Source organism: Staurois parvus, unplaced genomic scaffold (assembly GCF_062004578.1).
Source record: "Staurois parvus isolate SC_StPar_1 unplaced genomic scaffold, SC_StPar_1.0 ptg000189l, whole genome shotgun sequence".
Lineage (NCBI taxonomy): Eukaryota > Metazoa > Chordata > Amphibia > Anura > Ranidae > Staurois > Staurois parvus.
Genome location: NW_028317985.1, coordinates 1,107,040 through 1,123,736, shown reverse-complemented (window position 1 = coordinate 1,123,736; position 16,697 = coordinate 1,107,040). Strand labels below are relative to the sequence as shown.

The following is a 16,697-nucleotide window of genomic DNA, read 5'->3' as shown; positions in this document are numbered from 1 at the left end:
CTACACTCAGGAAAAGTCTGACCTCTAGTGGCTGTGATGAAGTGCTATACTAAAGGTCTGACCTCTAGTGGCTGTGATGAAGTGCTATACTCAGGAAATGTCTGACCTCTAGTGGCTGTGATGAAGTACTATACTAAAGGTCTGACACCTAATGGCTGTGATGATGTACTACACTCAGGAAAAGTCTGACCTCTAGTGGCTGTGATGAAGTGCTATACTCAGGAAAAGTCTGACCTCTAGTGGCTGTGATGAAGTGCTATACTCAGGAAAAGTCTGACCTCTAGTGCAGTGTTTTTCAACCTTTTTTGTGCAAAGGCACACTTTTTTCATGAAAAAAATCACGAGGCACACCACCATTAGAAAATGTTAAAAAAATTTACCTCTGTGCCTATATTGACTATATATAAAGTAATTCTCTTGAATAGGAATCAAACACAAAGAAATTATTTTATAATTACTTTATTATGAAATAATAAAGTATTTTATAATTGGACCCGGGGGCCGGACCAAGAGTAGATGAATGATGTGTATGTGTCATCCATAGTAAGTATAGTAATATTCCCCCATAGTAAGCATAGTAATTAATCCCCCATATAGTAATTCATCCTCCATATAGTAATTCATCCCCCATAGTAATTCATCCCTCATATAGTATTTCATCCCCCCATATAGTATTTCATCCCCCCATATAGTATTTCATCCCCCCATATAGTATTTCATCCCTCATATAGTAATTCATCCCTCATATAGTATTTCATCCCTCATATAGTATTTCATCCCTCATATAGTATTTCATCCCCCATATAGTATTTCATCCCCTCATATAGTATTTCATCCCTCATATAGTATTTCATCCCCCCATATAGTATTTCATCCCTCATACAGTAATTCATCCCTCATATAGTAATTCATCCCCCATATAGTATTTCATCCCTCATATAGTATTTCATCCCCCCATATAGTATTTCATCCCTCATATAGTAATTCATCCCCCCATATAGTATTTCATCCCCCCATATAGTATTTCATCCCCCCATATAGTATTTCATCCCTCATATAGTAATTCATCCCTGATATAGTAATTCATCCCCCATATAGTATTTCATCCCCCCATATAGTATTTCATCCCTCATAAAGTAATTCATCCCTCATATAGTATTTCATCCCCCACAGTACTATTCCCCCCCCCCCCTTCTAGTAAGCCAAGTCCCCCGTGTCAATTCACTTACCTTTTGCGTTCCTCTCGCTGTCTTCCCGCGCCGTTCGGGTCTTCAGGGCGGACTGTGAGAGGAGCCTAGCTCCCCTCCCCTCACGTTCGGCACGCTGCCCCGCCTACACACATCCTGACAGCCACATCCGCAAGCCGGATTAAAAGGTCCGCGCGGACTTTTGGGGCTGCCAACCGAGAGGAGGCAGGGGAGCGGCCGACCGAGAGGAGGGAGGGGAGCAGGCGCCCGGCACACAGAAGAGCCGCATTAGACTGGGTAAAGAGCCGCATGTGGCTCGCGAGCCGCGGCTTGCCGACCACTGAATCATTAGATTCTAATGATTGGTCTATTTGTGAGCCGAAGCCACATGTTACAGATGAAATTGGAATTTTTCCCACGGCACACCAGACAATATCTCACGGCACACTAGTGTGCCGCGGCACAGTGGTTGAAAAACGCTGCTCTAGTGGCTGTGATGAAGTGCTATACTCAGGAAAAGTGACCTCTAGTGGCTGTGAAGTGCTATACTCAGGAAACGTCTGACCTCTAGTGGCTGTGATGAAGTGCTACACTCAGGAAACGTCTGACCTATAGTGGCTGTGATGAAGTGCTACACTCAGGAAAAGTGACCTCTAGTGGCTGTGAAGTGCTATACTCAGGAAACGTCTGACCTCTAGTGGCTGTGATGAAGTGCTACACTCAGGAAACGTCTGACCTCTAGTGGCTGTGATGAAGTGCTACACTCAGGAAAAGTGACCTCTAGTGGCTGTGAAGTGCTATACTCAGGAAACGTCTGACCTCTAGTGGCTGTGATGAAGTGCTACACTCAGGAAACGTCTGACCTCTAGTGGCTGTGATGAAGTGCTATACTCAGGAAAAGTGACCTCTAGTGGCTGTGAAGTGCTATACTCAGGAAAAGTCTGACCTCTAGTGGCTGTGATGAAGTGCTATACTCAGGAAAAGTCTGACCTCTAGTGGCTGTGATGAAGTGCTATACTAAAGGTCTGACCTCTAGTGGCTGTGATGAAGTGCTATACTAAAGGTCTGACACCTAATGGCTGTGATGAAGTACTACACTCAGGAAAAGTCTGACCTCTAGTGGCTGTGATGAAGTGCTATACTCAGGAAAAGTCTGACCTCTAGTGGCTGTGATGAAGTGCTATACTCAGGAAAAGTCTGACCTCTAGTGGCTGTGATGAAGTGCTATACTCAGGAAAAGTGACCTCTAGTGGCTGTGAAGTGCTATACTCAGGAAACGTCTGACCTCTAGTGGCTGTGATGAAGTGCTACACTCAGGAAACGTCTGACCTCTAGTGGCTGTGATGAAGTGCTACACTCAGGAAAAGTGACCTCTAGTGGCTGTGAAGTGCTATACTCAGGAAACGTCTGACCTCTAGTGGCTGTGATGAAGTGCTACACTCAGGAAACGTCTGACCTCTAGTGGCTGTGATGAAGTGCTACACTCAGGAAAAGTGACCTCTAGTGGCTGTGAAGTGCTATACTCAGGAAACGTCTGACCTCTAGTGGCTGTGATGAAGTGCTACACTCAGGAAACGTCTGACCTCTAGTGGCTGTGATGAAGTGCTATACTCAGGAAAAGTGACCTCTAGTGGCTGTGATGAAGTGCTACACTCAGGAAACGTCTGACATCTAGTGGCTGTGATGGAGTGCTATACTCAGGAAACGTCTGACCTCTAGTGGCTGTGATGAAGTGCTACACTCAGGAAACGTCTGACCTCTAGTGGCTGTGATGAAGTGCTACACTCAGGAAACGTCTGACATCTAGTGGCTGTGATGAAGTGCTATACTCAGGAAAAGTGACCTCTAGTAGCTGTGATGAAGTGCTACACTCAGGAAACGTCTGACATCTAGTGGCTGTGATGGAGTGCTATACTCAGGAAACGTCTGACCTCTAGTGGCTGTGAGGAGTACTACACTTAGAAAAAGTCTAACATCTAGTGGATTAGGGAGAGTTAGCGCATTTTGCTTAGGACAGATCAACATTTAAAGTTATGATGACAAGTAGTGATTTAGTGGCTATAACATAACGTTTATTAAGACTTTTTCACGCCATAAAAATGACATTAATAAAGTGCTTTGCGTCACAAAGAGTGATAACGGGCACACTAGCCTGTGGCGCCAGCCCCTGCCAGTCTACACAGGTGGCTGCACCACGCAGGCAACCTTTGGTAATTGGTTTAAACCACTAAATCAACCATTCTGAAAACAAATGCAAGAATTTCGTTAGTGGTGCTAAAAAAAGTACCGTTTGTTAACAGAAATTAACTTTAACACAGAGTCCACAATGACGGAACCTTCATACCACAGTTAGTCATGTGATCCAATTATGAAACATCACAGACCCAATAAAGATGGCACCAAAACCACCTTTTGGGCAGCTGTGGCTGGAAGGCAGACAGCCATGTGACCAGAAGCCACCCGCTAGTAACCAATTTGAGTGGCAGCTGATCACCTTTATCTGCCTTCCAACGTGAGGTGCATGGTAGGTAGTCCTTGTCGCATCTCTACCTATTCTGCACGTGCAGCTTTCTTCTTTGCTTCACCGTACAAGTCCACAAGTCAGTCATCCATCTGAGGAACCAGCCCCTTCAGGAATAGTAGTGTCCACCCAGGTTGTATTTGGTCATTTCAGATCTGTTTCATAGCAGCAGATACAACCCCAGCCAGAAACCTATTTGGCACACATGGGGGAAATTGCTGGACCAGCTTGGCACGCTCTGACGAGCAAATGGGAAATGATGAGGAATGTCAAGTGGCCTTTATTTGGCCCTCATAGAACGGGGGAAACTATGTAAACAGATTCAACTTGTTTTGTCACTTCGTACCAGGCAGAAAACAGCTCAAGCTTTTGTTTTATCCACAGATCTGCGACACAGGCAAAAACACAGATTGTCCCCCCGTCGAGATACCATGAACCGCAGTCCTCCACTGTGCTGGGAATTCCTGCTACCTTGAGCGGCCATCATGTCCGGCAGGCCCCAGCTCAGACTTTGGGTCCGGAGACATGGAACTCCAGTGTGTGTCAGAACAGATGGGAAGGGACGGGCAAAACGAGGAAGCAGTTTTGGTGCAAACGCCTCCGATAGACCAAAAGCTGCTTAAACCATCATCTGTCCATTTCTCCAGATCTTTACCCAGTAGCTCAGACCTCCGATTGGCCTCCTGTTCGACTTCAACCCGTGGGGGTAAATTTAGGATTCCACTGAGTGCTTGAAAATTTTGCTCCATGTACTGACCCCGAGATGGGCCAGCATGCAGCCAGCGGTCACCTGAAAAAAGAAAAAAAAATGATTACGCAAACATGTCACATATTTACCATCATTCCACCACAGAAGGGATATTTAAAGAGACGACACCACTGACCCTATTCAATACCCAAATACCAGCATTGTGCAGAAACCTGTGCTGGCTTGGCTGAGATCAGTGTGATTATTATTATACAGGATTTATATGGCGCCAACAGTTTGCGCAGCGCTTTACAATATAAAGGGAGACAATACAGCAGCAATACATTTCAGTACAGAAGGAATGTGAGAGCCCGGCTCATGGAGCTTACAATCTAAAGGAAGGGGGAGGTGATAGCTACGGGGGATGATCTGGTGGAGGTGATTCAGGTACAGTTCTTAGGTGGAGGTGGGGTAGGCTTCCCTGAAGAGGTGAGTTTTCAAAGATCGCCTAAAGGCAGACAGGGTGGCTGCTGACCGGACATGCTGTGGTAGGGAGTTCCAGAGGATGGGAGAGGCTCTGGAGAAGTCCTGGAGGCGAGCGTGGGAGGAGGTGATGAGGGAGCTAGAGAGGAGGATACCATGGGAGGAGCGGAGTGGGCGATATCTGTGGATCAAATTGTTTACACGTTATCTGACTGTAAATGTACAGTACTGGGCCTTTAACTGTGTCTAACACATCAAAGACCTTGGAAATACAGAGGGGGCAGGTGTCAAGCAAGTAAGCAACAAAACTAGATGAAAATCAGGCTGCTTCCTCTCTATTCAGCAAAGTCTTATCAACAACCCCCCCCCCCCCCCCCCCATTTTTTTTCCCTTTTTCCCCACTTATCTGATGCTGAGAAGGCCATAGCTGAGATATCCACCCACACAGTAGATCCAGCGTTGTCCTTCCGAGATACTCTTCTCTGCAGCCTCCATTCCTTTGTGACGTCACTGGGAGGCTGCGTCGCCTCATCTGGGTTCTGGCACGGCCTACCGATGACATGCCCCCCTCCTTCGTTACTGAATGGGGTGACATGTGGGGCTCCCAGTGCCTCCTAGGATATTAACATCACATATTCCAGGAGGTGCCAGGGGCACTGTCATCAATTGCCTAAGGCAGGGGTGTCAAACTGGCAGCCCTCCATCTGTTGCGAGTAATGCAGGTGTAATGAGTAATGCTGTGATTGCACCGCACGCATACGGAAATTGTGATTGCACCGCGCGCATACGGAAATTGTGATTGCACCGCGCGCATACGGAAATTGTGATTGCACCGCGCGCATACGGAAATTGTGATTGCACCGCACGCATACGTAAATTGTGATTGCACCGCGCGCATACGTAAATTGTGATTGCACCGCGCGCATACGTAAATTGTGATTGCACCGCGCTCATACGTAAATTGTGATTGCACCGCGCTCATACGTAAATTGTGATTGCACCGCGCTCATACGTAAATTGTGATTGCACCGCGCGCATACGGAAATTGTGATTGCACCGCGCGCATACGGAAATTGTGATTGCACCGCACGCATACGGAAATTGTGATTGCACCGCACGCATACGGAAATTGTGATTGCACCGCACGCATACGGAAATTGTGATTGCACCGCACGCATACGGAAATTGTGATTGCACCGCACGCATACGTAAATTGTGATTGCACCGCACGCATATGTAAATTGTGATTGCACCGCACGTATACGTAAATTAAACTTTTTGATGTAGGAGAGGAATGTCAGACTGGCGGCAGTGGTTAATGTAATGCGGGTGAGCCAGGTGTGCAGGAGCATTGCAATGATTCCTATTAGCGCAGGGTGTCAAGCGCCCTCCATCTGTTGGGAAACTACAAGTCCCATCATGCCTCTGTCTTTGGAAGTCATGCTTGTAACTGTCAATCTTGCAATGCTTCATGGGACTTGTAGTTTGGCAACAGCTGGAGGGCCGCCAGTTGACACATGTGGCCTAAGGGAATGATGGGGGTGGGGGGGGCGGAGGGACAAAACTTTGCACAGAGCAGCCCCAATCCTCCTCTTCTGGCCCCCACTGGCACTCCTGGCCCCTTCCTCCTACCTAGTGCCCCCATAGCAAGCAGCTTGTTATGGGGGAACACAACCAGGCTGTTTCAGCCAATCACAAGAGAGACCCGGGTGAACCAAAAATCTTGCGCACATCACTGGATCGAGAGGGGGCTCAGGTAAGTTTTAGAATGCATGAAGTTAAAAAACCAGGAGCCTTTACACTTTAAGGCTTCATTTAGACATGTGTTTAGGGGCGTAGCAAAAATGCGTGGATGAGCTGCAATTTTGCCACCCGCCAACTGCTCAATCCTTAAGCTGCATTAGGCAGTTGACAAAGATGTTTCCATGCCACAGCTGCGATGCTTTGCAAAGTTCACCTGAAATGTAGTGATGGGCAGGTGAACGCCACACATTGAAGTAGATGGGGAAGCACCGCAAACGTACTGCTAGTAATACCTGTGAAGACAGACTGAGCTCTGCAGTCACTTTTGCAGCCGTTGCTTTTTTATTCCGGGTTACAACCCTGCGCAATGTCCTTTTGTCTCTTTCGACCGCACCTACGCTGATCAGATGACGTTTTTATAACCATCATAACCTTTGAGCATCACAGAAAATAAATCGGCAACTTCAATCACAGCGGCACCAGCTAAGCGGCACCAACCATTTGCCCTCTTTGAAGCTCATTAAGCTCTGATACGACTCCTTATCACTAGCAGTGCACACAGTGAACGACGAAAGTGAGGCTTCCCACATGTTAGCTAGGTGTCTCATCACACAGCGGACGCAAAAGAATGTTACATCACTTTCGCTTTCAAGGTGAAACATGTCGTCACTTTCACACCTGCAAATCATGTAGTGTTTCCATATTTTTGTCTAACCCCTGTATTCCTAAATAGCCAATTGAGACAGATTTTTGACTTTTTACTCAAAATGAGACATAATAGCACTCTGAACAGATGCACAATTAAAGTAGAACTACAGGCAGTCCCTGACTTGCAAATATCCGACTTACATACGATTCATACTTAAAGCAGAGCTCCACCCAAAAGGGGAAGTTCCGCTTTAAGGACTGCTCCCCCCCTCCCCATTAAGGATTAGCACCTTTGGGGGGGCGGGGGGAATGTGACAGGTACCCGCTCCCACTTCCGGTCCGATCGCCTAGGCAATCAGAAGCGGAGGGTGTCCTCCCTCCCTGTAGTCTTTTGGGACACGTGACAGGTCCAAGAAGACTACAGGACCATTCAGGAAGTGCAGTGCTACTCGCGCATGCGCAGTGGGTACCCGGCTGTAAAGCCGCAAGCTATCACAGCCGGGTGCCCACACTGAAGATACCGGCCTCCTAGAATACAGGACGGCCAGTGAAACGGGCTGCGAGGGACACACCGCGGGACCGAGGGACAGGTAAGTGGCTGTTTTTTAAACGTCAGCAGCTACAGTTTTTGTAGCTGCTGACTTTTTATTTTTTGATAGGTTGAGTGGAACACAGCTTTAAGAACGGAGGCAGTGTGCCGTCACTCCTGGAAACCGGCAGGCGGCCATCTTGCTGCTCACCACATGCTGCCACCTACAGCCCAGTGGATCTGTCAGCAATCCCACATCACTGCATGGCCAGTTAACCCTTCCCTATGCTATCCCAAACTTAAAAGTGTTTTTTTTGGCTGGAGTTGCACTTAAAAAAATGTACCTGTTCCAACTTACAAACAAATTCAACTTCAGAACGAACCTACAGAATCTTGTTCCTAACCCAGGGACTGCCTGTATACGCAAAACCTGTCTTTTAAATTTTGGATAGAGTAAAGGAGGGCTAAAACCCATCAGGTTATTTTTTCTCATCCAAGTCCCACTGGGGAGAATTCCATTCACTTCTTGTCCCATAGCTGAAACAGGATGTGAGAGAAACCCCTCCAAAGTGAGGAAATCCCTGATTGTTCCTAGAAGTGTTGCCTTTGGAAGATTTCCTCTCTACTTCTGTTTTGGTGACAACCTGAAATTCGGGGTTTTCTTTAACTTCCAGTAATAATGGTAAACAGGAGAAGGGGAATTTCCCCAGCGAGGGGCACAGACAGCAATAAAAATGTGGCAGGTGTTCTAATCCCTCTACACCAATGGTTGTCAACCTTCCTAATGCCGTGACCCTTTAATACAGTTCCTCATGTTGTGGTGACCCCCAACCATAAAATTATTTACCCAGTAATTATAATTCAAGAGTGTCGTTTTACCTCCAATACTGCTGCTTTCAACACAGTAGCTGCTTTCTACACAGTAGCTGCTTTCAACACAGTAGCTGCTTTCAACACAGTAGCTGCTTTCTACACAGTAGCTGCTTTCTACACAGTAGCTGCTTTCTACACAGTAGCTGCTTTCTACACAGTAGCTGCTTTCTACACAGTAGCTGCTTTCTACACAGTAGCTGCTTTCTACAGAGCAGCTGCTTTCTACAGAGCAGCTGCTTTCTACACAGCAGCTGCTTTCTACACAGCAGCTGCTTTCTACACAATAGCTACTCTTTACACATCGGAAATATGTGTTTTCTGATGGTCTTAGGGGACCCCTGTGAAAGGGTCGTTCGACCCCCAAAGGGATCGCGACCCACAGGTTGAGAACCACTGCTCTACTGTATCAAAAAAAAAAACCAAAGAAACAAAAAACAAACATTCAGGCACAATCTTTCACTTATATGCCTCCTATATTTCCGATTGTGTGGCCCTACTTTACTAATACCCACCAATGCCATTTCACCGATTAGCTAGTATCACCAAGGCAGTGTCTGGAGCAGGGGCGGACTGACAAGTCATGGGGCCCCCGGGCAATAAGGGATCATGGGGCCCCTGTAGCCTTGCCCAAACTCAAAAAAGCCTATGAAAAAGGTACCAGGGGCATTTCATGGGGCCCCCTACTGACCCCAGGCCCTCGGGCAGTGCCTGAGTTTCCAAACGGTCAGTCCGCCCCTGATCTGGAGTCTGATCTATCGCACACAAAAGTCCTAACAGCCAATAAAATGTGTACAGTACAACAGATGTAAGGATTCAGGCCTCACCTCCCTGCAGCGGTTCCTTGTTTCTATAGGTCAGCGGTATCACAAAGAATTTGACTTCTGCCAGCAGCTCCCAGAAATGCAGTAAGCGGACCTTCCACACACCAGGACGCAGGGGGCGCGACAGCGGTGGCTTGTATTGTGTGAAATCTGCCTCAGAGTCAACCGAGATGTCGTAGGAAGCGGCTATTATGTACGTCGGATCAATCCAGACCACAGTAACTGTCACATTTACTCCATGGCTCCATTTCTGAACAGCCACAGGCTCGTCCATAGGACCAATCAGGCCTCCAAAATTCCGGAAGATCCTCTCCTTGGGGTCCCATTCAGTGCCCACCTGTGACATAATCACATTATTAAATGGTGAGAAATGACAGAAGTGGAGTTAGTTATTTATTTCAGGTACTTATATAGCACTGTCAATTTACGCAGTGCTTTACATATATATTGTACATTCACATCAGTCCCTAACCCTCAAGGGGTGTACAATCTAAGGTCCCTAACTCACATTCATACATACACATACTAGGGACAATTTAGACAGGAACCAATTAACCTACCAACATGTCTTTGGAGTGTGGGAGGAAACCGGAGTACCCGGAGGCACAGGGAGAACATGCAAACTCCAGGCAGGTGGTGCCGCAGTTGGGATTCGAACCGACGACCCGAGTACTGCCAGGCGGTATGAAACACAGAACACTCCCTAATTGGCAGAGAGTAAAAATCTGTATTTTTTGCTAGAAAATTACTTAGAACCCCTAAACATTATGTATTTTTTTTAAAGCAGAGGCCCTAGAAAATAAAATGGCGGAAATTCTTTATGTCACATGGTATGTGTGCAGTGGTTTTCCCAATGCAATCTTTTGGGGAAAAAACACACCTTTTTTAAATTTTAAATGCACAAAAACACAATAGAATATCCAATTGTTTGGTACCATATAAAAGATGATGATTTTATGCTGCGTAAATAGATACCAACATGTCAAACACGACGCTTTAAAATTGTGCACACCCGTGCAACGGCGATGCACTACGTAAATTTTATTATCCATAGGGGATGCTTTAAAAGCGTTTACAGGTTATCATTTTAGATTTACACAGGAGGTCTGGTGCTAGAATTACTGCCCACAATCTGACGTTCGCAGTGATGCCGCACGTGTGCTGCAATAGCTGTTTACGTATATGTGCAGGACCGACGCATGTCTGCCTTTGTGCGCAAGCATGCGGGAGACATGGGCACTGTCAAAAAAAAATAAAAAAAATGTTAATTGAATCACTCTTATTGCCATCACAGGGAATATAAATATCCCCTGTGATAGCGATAGGCAGTGACAGATACTCTTTACTGAGAAATCTAGGGTCTATTAGACCCCAGATCCATCCTCTGCCCTTCACAGCATCTGATCACACCAAGATCAGGGTGATTAAATGTTTTCCCAATGTAAAAATGGCCCTGTATACATCCAGGAACAACAGAAGGGAAGAATGCTAATCGCTTCTGGTTTCTGAGAACATAGAGATGATCAGAGCCATTCCTGTCCAGCAATCTTCCACTGGACTGGGCTACAGAACAACTCCCCTCTCATGTTTTAGAGACCACACCACTAAGTTGACAAAATTTCAGGTAAAAATCACAAAGAGATCAAGCATTTTAAATGCCTATTTGGTGCATTTTTCCTTTTCATGAACAATTTTTCCTTTCACTTGCAGTGTGCCTCTGAAATAAATAACACGCCCATGTTAAAGTACATGTAGTCATATGGGAAGATTTTATTTGAAATTGATGGGGTCTCCAAGGACATGAGGAGTAGTATGTTCTGTAGTCCACCAGAGGACTGGGGAAGGCTGGCAACACTGCTTGTCTACCAATACAGCAGAGATAGAGTTGAAAGTTCAAACAGGAACAACTGGATTTCTGGCAGATTAACGGGAATTCCTCTGCACCTGCAGGGGTTTTAGGACTGGTTCACATGGGAATCGCACAGAAACAACAAGATTTCAGCCCAATTATTTTGCTCACTCATTGAGAACTACAAGCCGTCAGCCGCAAAGGATGTCATAGTTACATAGTTAGTCTGGCTGAGGACAGACAAAAGTCCATCCAGTTCAATCATATAAAAAAAAAAAGTTATAATCCTACACCCACAGTTGATCTAGAGGAAGGCAAAAACCCCAGCAAAGTATGATCCAATTTGCTCCTGCAGGGGAAAATATTTCTTCCTGATCCCGAGAGGCAATCAGATATTCCCTGGATCAACTTTACCTATAGATGTTAGTAACCAATTATATTCTGTGTATCTAAGAAAGAATCCAGGACTTTTTTAAAGCAATCCACTGAGCTAGCCAGAACCAACTCTTGAGGGAGTCTATTCCACATTCTCACAGCTCTTACTGTGAAGAAACCTTTCCGTGTTTGGAGATTAAATTTCTTTTCCTCCAGATGTAAAGAGCGCCCCCTTGTCCTCTGTGATGACCTCAGGGGGAATAACTACACTGAGTTCACTATATGAACCACTGATGTATTTATACATGGAGATCATATCCCCCTTATGTATTATACATGGACATCATATCCCCCCCTTATGTATTATACATGGAGATCATATCCCCCCTTATGTATTATACATGGAGATCATATCCCCCCTTATGTATTATACATGGAGATCATATCCCCCTTATGTATTATACATGGAGATCATATCCCCCTTATGTATTATACATGGAGATCATATCCCCCTTATGTATTATACACAGAGATCATATCCCCCCTTATGTATTATACATGGACATCATATCCCCCCTTATGTATTATACATGGAGATCATATCCCCCTTATGTATTATACATGGAGATCATATCCCCCTTATGTATTATACACAGAGATCATATCCCCCCTTATGTATTATACATGGACATCATATCCCCCCTTATGTATTATACATGGAGATCATATCCCCCCTTATGTATTATACATGGAGATCATATCCCCCTTATGTATTATACATGGACATCATATCCCCCCTTATGTATTATACATGGAGATCATATCCCCCCTTATGTATTATACATGGTGCTCATATCCCCCCTTATGTACTATACATGGTGATCATATCCCCCCTTATGTATTATACATGGAGATCATATCCCCCTTATGTATTATACATGGAGATCATATCCCCCCTTATCTATTATACATGGAGATCATATCCCCCCTTATGTATTATACATGGTGCTCATATCCCCCCTTATGTACTATACATGGTGATCATATCCCCCCTTATGTATTATACATGGAGATCATATCCCCCTTATGTATTATACATGGAGATCATATCCCCCCTTATGTATTATACATGGAGATCATATCCCCCCTTATGTATTATACATGGAGATCATATCCCCCCTTATGTATTATACATGGAGATCATATCCCCCCTTATGTATTATACATGGAGATCATATCCCCCCCTTATGTATTATAAATCTCCTTAATCTCCTCTTCTCAAGAGAGAATAAATTCAGTCCCTCTAATCTTTCCTCATAGCTTAGCTCCTCCATGCCTCTTATTATTATTATTATTATTACTACGAGTTTATATAGCGCCAAAGGGTTTGCTCAGCGCTGTACAATAGGGGGGACAATACATGGCACAGTACAACAACAACAAACAACGTACGAGGGGTAAGAGGGCCCTACTCTTACGAGCTTACAATCTAGGAGGGAGGGGGTAAAGGTACAGTAGGAAGTGGCTGAGGGGGATGAAGTGGTGGGAGGAATGAGGGAGGATGGCCGTTAGGTGAGGGTGGGGTAGGCTTCCCTGAAGAGATGGGTTTTGAGGGAGCGCCTGAATGTGAATAGGGAAGGCGACAGTCTGATGGATTGGGGCAGTGAGTTCCAGAGGATGGGGGAGGACCTGGAGAAGTCCTGCAGTCGTGCATGGGAGGAGGAGACCAGGGAGCAGGATAGAAGGAGGTCCTGTGAGGAGCGAAGGGTACGGGTAGGGTGGTACTTGGTGATCAGGTTGGTGAGGTAGTCAGGGGCAATGTTGTGAACGGCTTTGTAGGTCAGGGTTAGGAGTTTAAATTTGATGCGTTGGGCAATCGGGAGCCAGTGGAGGGAGAGGCAGAGGGGGGTGGCAGAGGTGGAGCGGGTGGTGAGGTGGATGAGTCTGGCAGCTGAGTTCAGGATGGTCTGGAGCGGGGAGAGCCTGCACTGGGGTAGGCCGGTGAGGGGGGAGTTGCAGTAGTCAAGGCGTGAGATAATCAGGGAGTGTACTAGAAGTTTGGTGGTGTCTGGGGTGAGGAAGGAGCGTATCTTGGCAATGTTGCGAAGATGGAGCCTGCATGTGTTTGTGAGTGATTTGACATGCGGTTGGAGGGAGAGGTTCGCATCAAGAATGACGCCAAGGACTTTGGCTTGCGGGGCGGGAGTGATAGTGGAGTTGTTGGTGATGATGGATAGGATGGGGGGGGGGGGGGTGTTGGCAGGGGGAAAGATGAGGAGCTCGGTTTTGGAGAGGTTGAGCTTGAGGAAATGTAGCGACATCCAGTCTGAGATGTCATTTAGGAGGTGAGTGATGCGGGCGGAGATAGTGGGGGTGAGGTGAGGGGTGGAGAGGTAGATTTGGGTGTCGTCAGCATAGAGGTGATAGTTGAAGCCGTGAGATTGTATGAGTTTGCCCAGGGAGGAGGTGTAGATGGAGAAGAGAAGGGGTCCAAGGACAGAGCCTTGGGGGACCCCAACAGAGAGGGGGAGGGAGGGGGAGGTGGCACCATTGTAGGCGACACTGAAGGAGCGTCGGGATAGGTAGGATGAGAACCAAGAGAGAGCAGTATCTCCGATGCCAAGGGAGAGTAGTTTATTAAGGAGGAGGGGGTGGTCAACTGTGTCAGTTTGGTTTCCCTTCTCTGTACTCTCTCCAGTTCCCCAATGTTCTTTTTGTGAATTGGTGCCCAAAACTGAACTGCATATTCCAGATGAGGTGTTACTAATGATTTGTACCGGGGGAATGATATCTCTCTCTCTGGAGTCTATACCTCTCTTAAAACAAGAGAGGATTTTGCTCGCTTTAGAAACCTCAGCTTGGCATTGCTGCCATTATTATGCTTGTGATCTACCAGAACGGTAGTTGCAGTTCATTCATTCAAAGAACTCTGTGAATGAATGAAGTGACCGTGTGGGCGCAGCCCTCCACAGCTCTGTTCTTTTCAAATTGTGACAGCGGGGGCAGGGAGAAGATAACTGGCCCACTATCACAATGAGAATAGGGAACAGGGGGAGAGCAGCAGGAACATGTTACATGTTCCACCCAAAAAAGGGTGGATCATGTAACATGTTCCCAATGGTGAAGTTATCCTTTAACAGTCCAGAATATATCAGTCTGGCAGATGGTGACAGTTTCATGTTTGAAAGACTGACTGCAGAAGGAGTTATACAGCTAATGCACACAGTACCCATAACTCATGCAGTCACAGTGCACGCTGTGTGTTCACATACATGTTCATGGGACAGGTTCTCTTTAATGGGAAAGAGCTGACACTCACCTCAAGGCTCTGGATGCGATTAGCGGCTCCGGTCTGATCGACTATTCTGAAACTGCCACGTGGTATCATCCAAAACTCCAGCGTTGAACTGGGATGAACCTTCTGTGTAACTAAATACCCTTGGAAGTGGTCATCATAGAAATAAATCTCAACCGCAGATGAGAAACCATCAGGGGCAAAGCTGCAGAGAGAAAAAAGCAAGCACTATAATCAATCATTCTGCCAAAGCCTCCTCTGTGCAGTTAAAGCAGCAATCTTGTTTATGATCGGTGTCACTCAATGACATATGTTATGCTCTGCATTAGGTATGGGCTTTATATAAACACTCACCTCCAAAAGGCATCCAGAACAGGCTGCACAGCAAAATTCCATTTCTTCACAGGAATTGAGGACTTCTATGTACAAAGGTTACTGCTAGATTTGTTTTTTTTTTAAGATACTTTGTGGTTCTTTTAGGGCCGGTTCACACTATAAAAACGCAGTCCAGATGCGTTCCGGACACGTTTTTTATGCATTCCGGTTCATTTTTTCCCCTTCTCTTTTTCTGAATAGGGACATGTGCGGTTTTGGTGCGTTCCAGTGCATTTTACCACGTTCCAGTATAGTTCTGTGTACTTTTTTTTTTCTGCAACTGAAACGCACTAGAACTGCAAACACTGATGTGAACTATGACATTGACAACCACATAACCTACTTTCTGTGCGTTTTGGATGCAGGAAAAAAGCAACTGAAACGCATGTAATGTGAACTGACCCTTAACCACTTTCTGTCCGTCCCATGTACATAAACGGCCGGACGGGAGCAGTGCCGAAGCGGGTCGCTATTTATAAACGGCCCCCCATTCTCTGCCTGTGCACACTCCCTGGGAGCGCACGGTGCCCGGAGGACACAGCAGAACACCAATCGCTGTATGGGACCTCTGCGTGAGGTCCTGATCCATGTGATTCCTGATTGGCCAATCAGTGATCACATGAAAAGGAGTAAACAAAATGTCGCACGGCCGCAGAGATGTGAACCAGAGGTTAATAAATCTCCCCCTTGTTGTCCTCTAAATTTATGAGGTCCACACAGAAACAGTTCACAAGACAAATCTGTTGTCTTATATCAATGATGGAGGACGTATGAACAGTGGATATTTATATATGTACTTTTCCCGCAGTTCTTTTCCAGAGAGATCCATTTATTTGTATAAAAGATACTTGTTACATGGAACTGCGAAAATATATAGAATTCTCACTGATATAGATAATAGCCCTAAACCGAAGTATATAGAGAAATGGGAAAGAGATTTGGAGATGGAAATAGATGAAGAGATGCAGAAAAAAATATATAGATTAACCTATGAAAATATTAGTATGCGAGAGGTTGAAGTAAATTATAAGTGTTTGATAAGATGGCTCATTACACCGAAAGTTGAAAACAAGATGAATGGAGAGATTTCACCGTTGTGTTGGAGAGGGTGTGGAGAGATAGGCACGTGGTACCATGTATGGTGGGGGTGTTCAAAAATACTAATATTTCGGAAGAAAATAGTTAAAGTAGTGGGGAAGATTACTGAAGTTAATATTAGATTAGACCCAGGGGTTTGTCTTTGCCATAATAGAGGTACCAGTGAAAACATATAAGGATTTGGGTATAGGGTATTTATTAAGTGCCGCAAA

General features: G+C 45.7%; 1 protein-coding gene across 3 annotated transcripts in view; it reads right to left on the bottom strand.

Annotated features, from left to right (window-relative positions):
* Positions 1-3,237: 3,237 nt before the first annotated feature.
* Positions 3,238-16,697, bottom strand: part of XYLT2 (xylosyltransferase 2) — a 40,292-nt gene continuing 26,832 nt past the window's right edge. For all 3 annotated transcript variants that reach the window (XM_089677600.1, XM_089677601.1, XM_089677602.1), the window contains exons 9-11: positions 15,037-15,217; positions 9,497-9,830; positions 3,238-4,498 (exon numbers count right to left, since the gene is read on the bottom strand). In XM_089677600.1, coding sequence (XP_089533726.1) covers positions 4,176-4,498; positions 9,497-9,830; positions 15,037-15,217 — 838 coding nt within the window. In that variant the 3' untranslated portion in view covers positions 3,238-4,175. The remainder of the gene's footprint in view (positions 4,499-9,496; positions 9,831-15,036; positions 15,218-16,697) is intronic.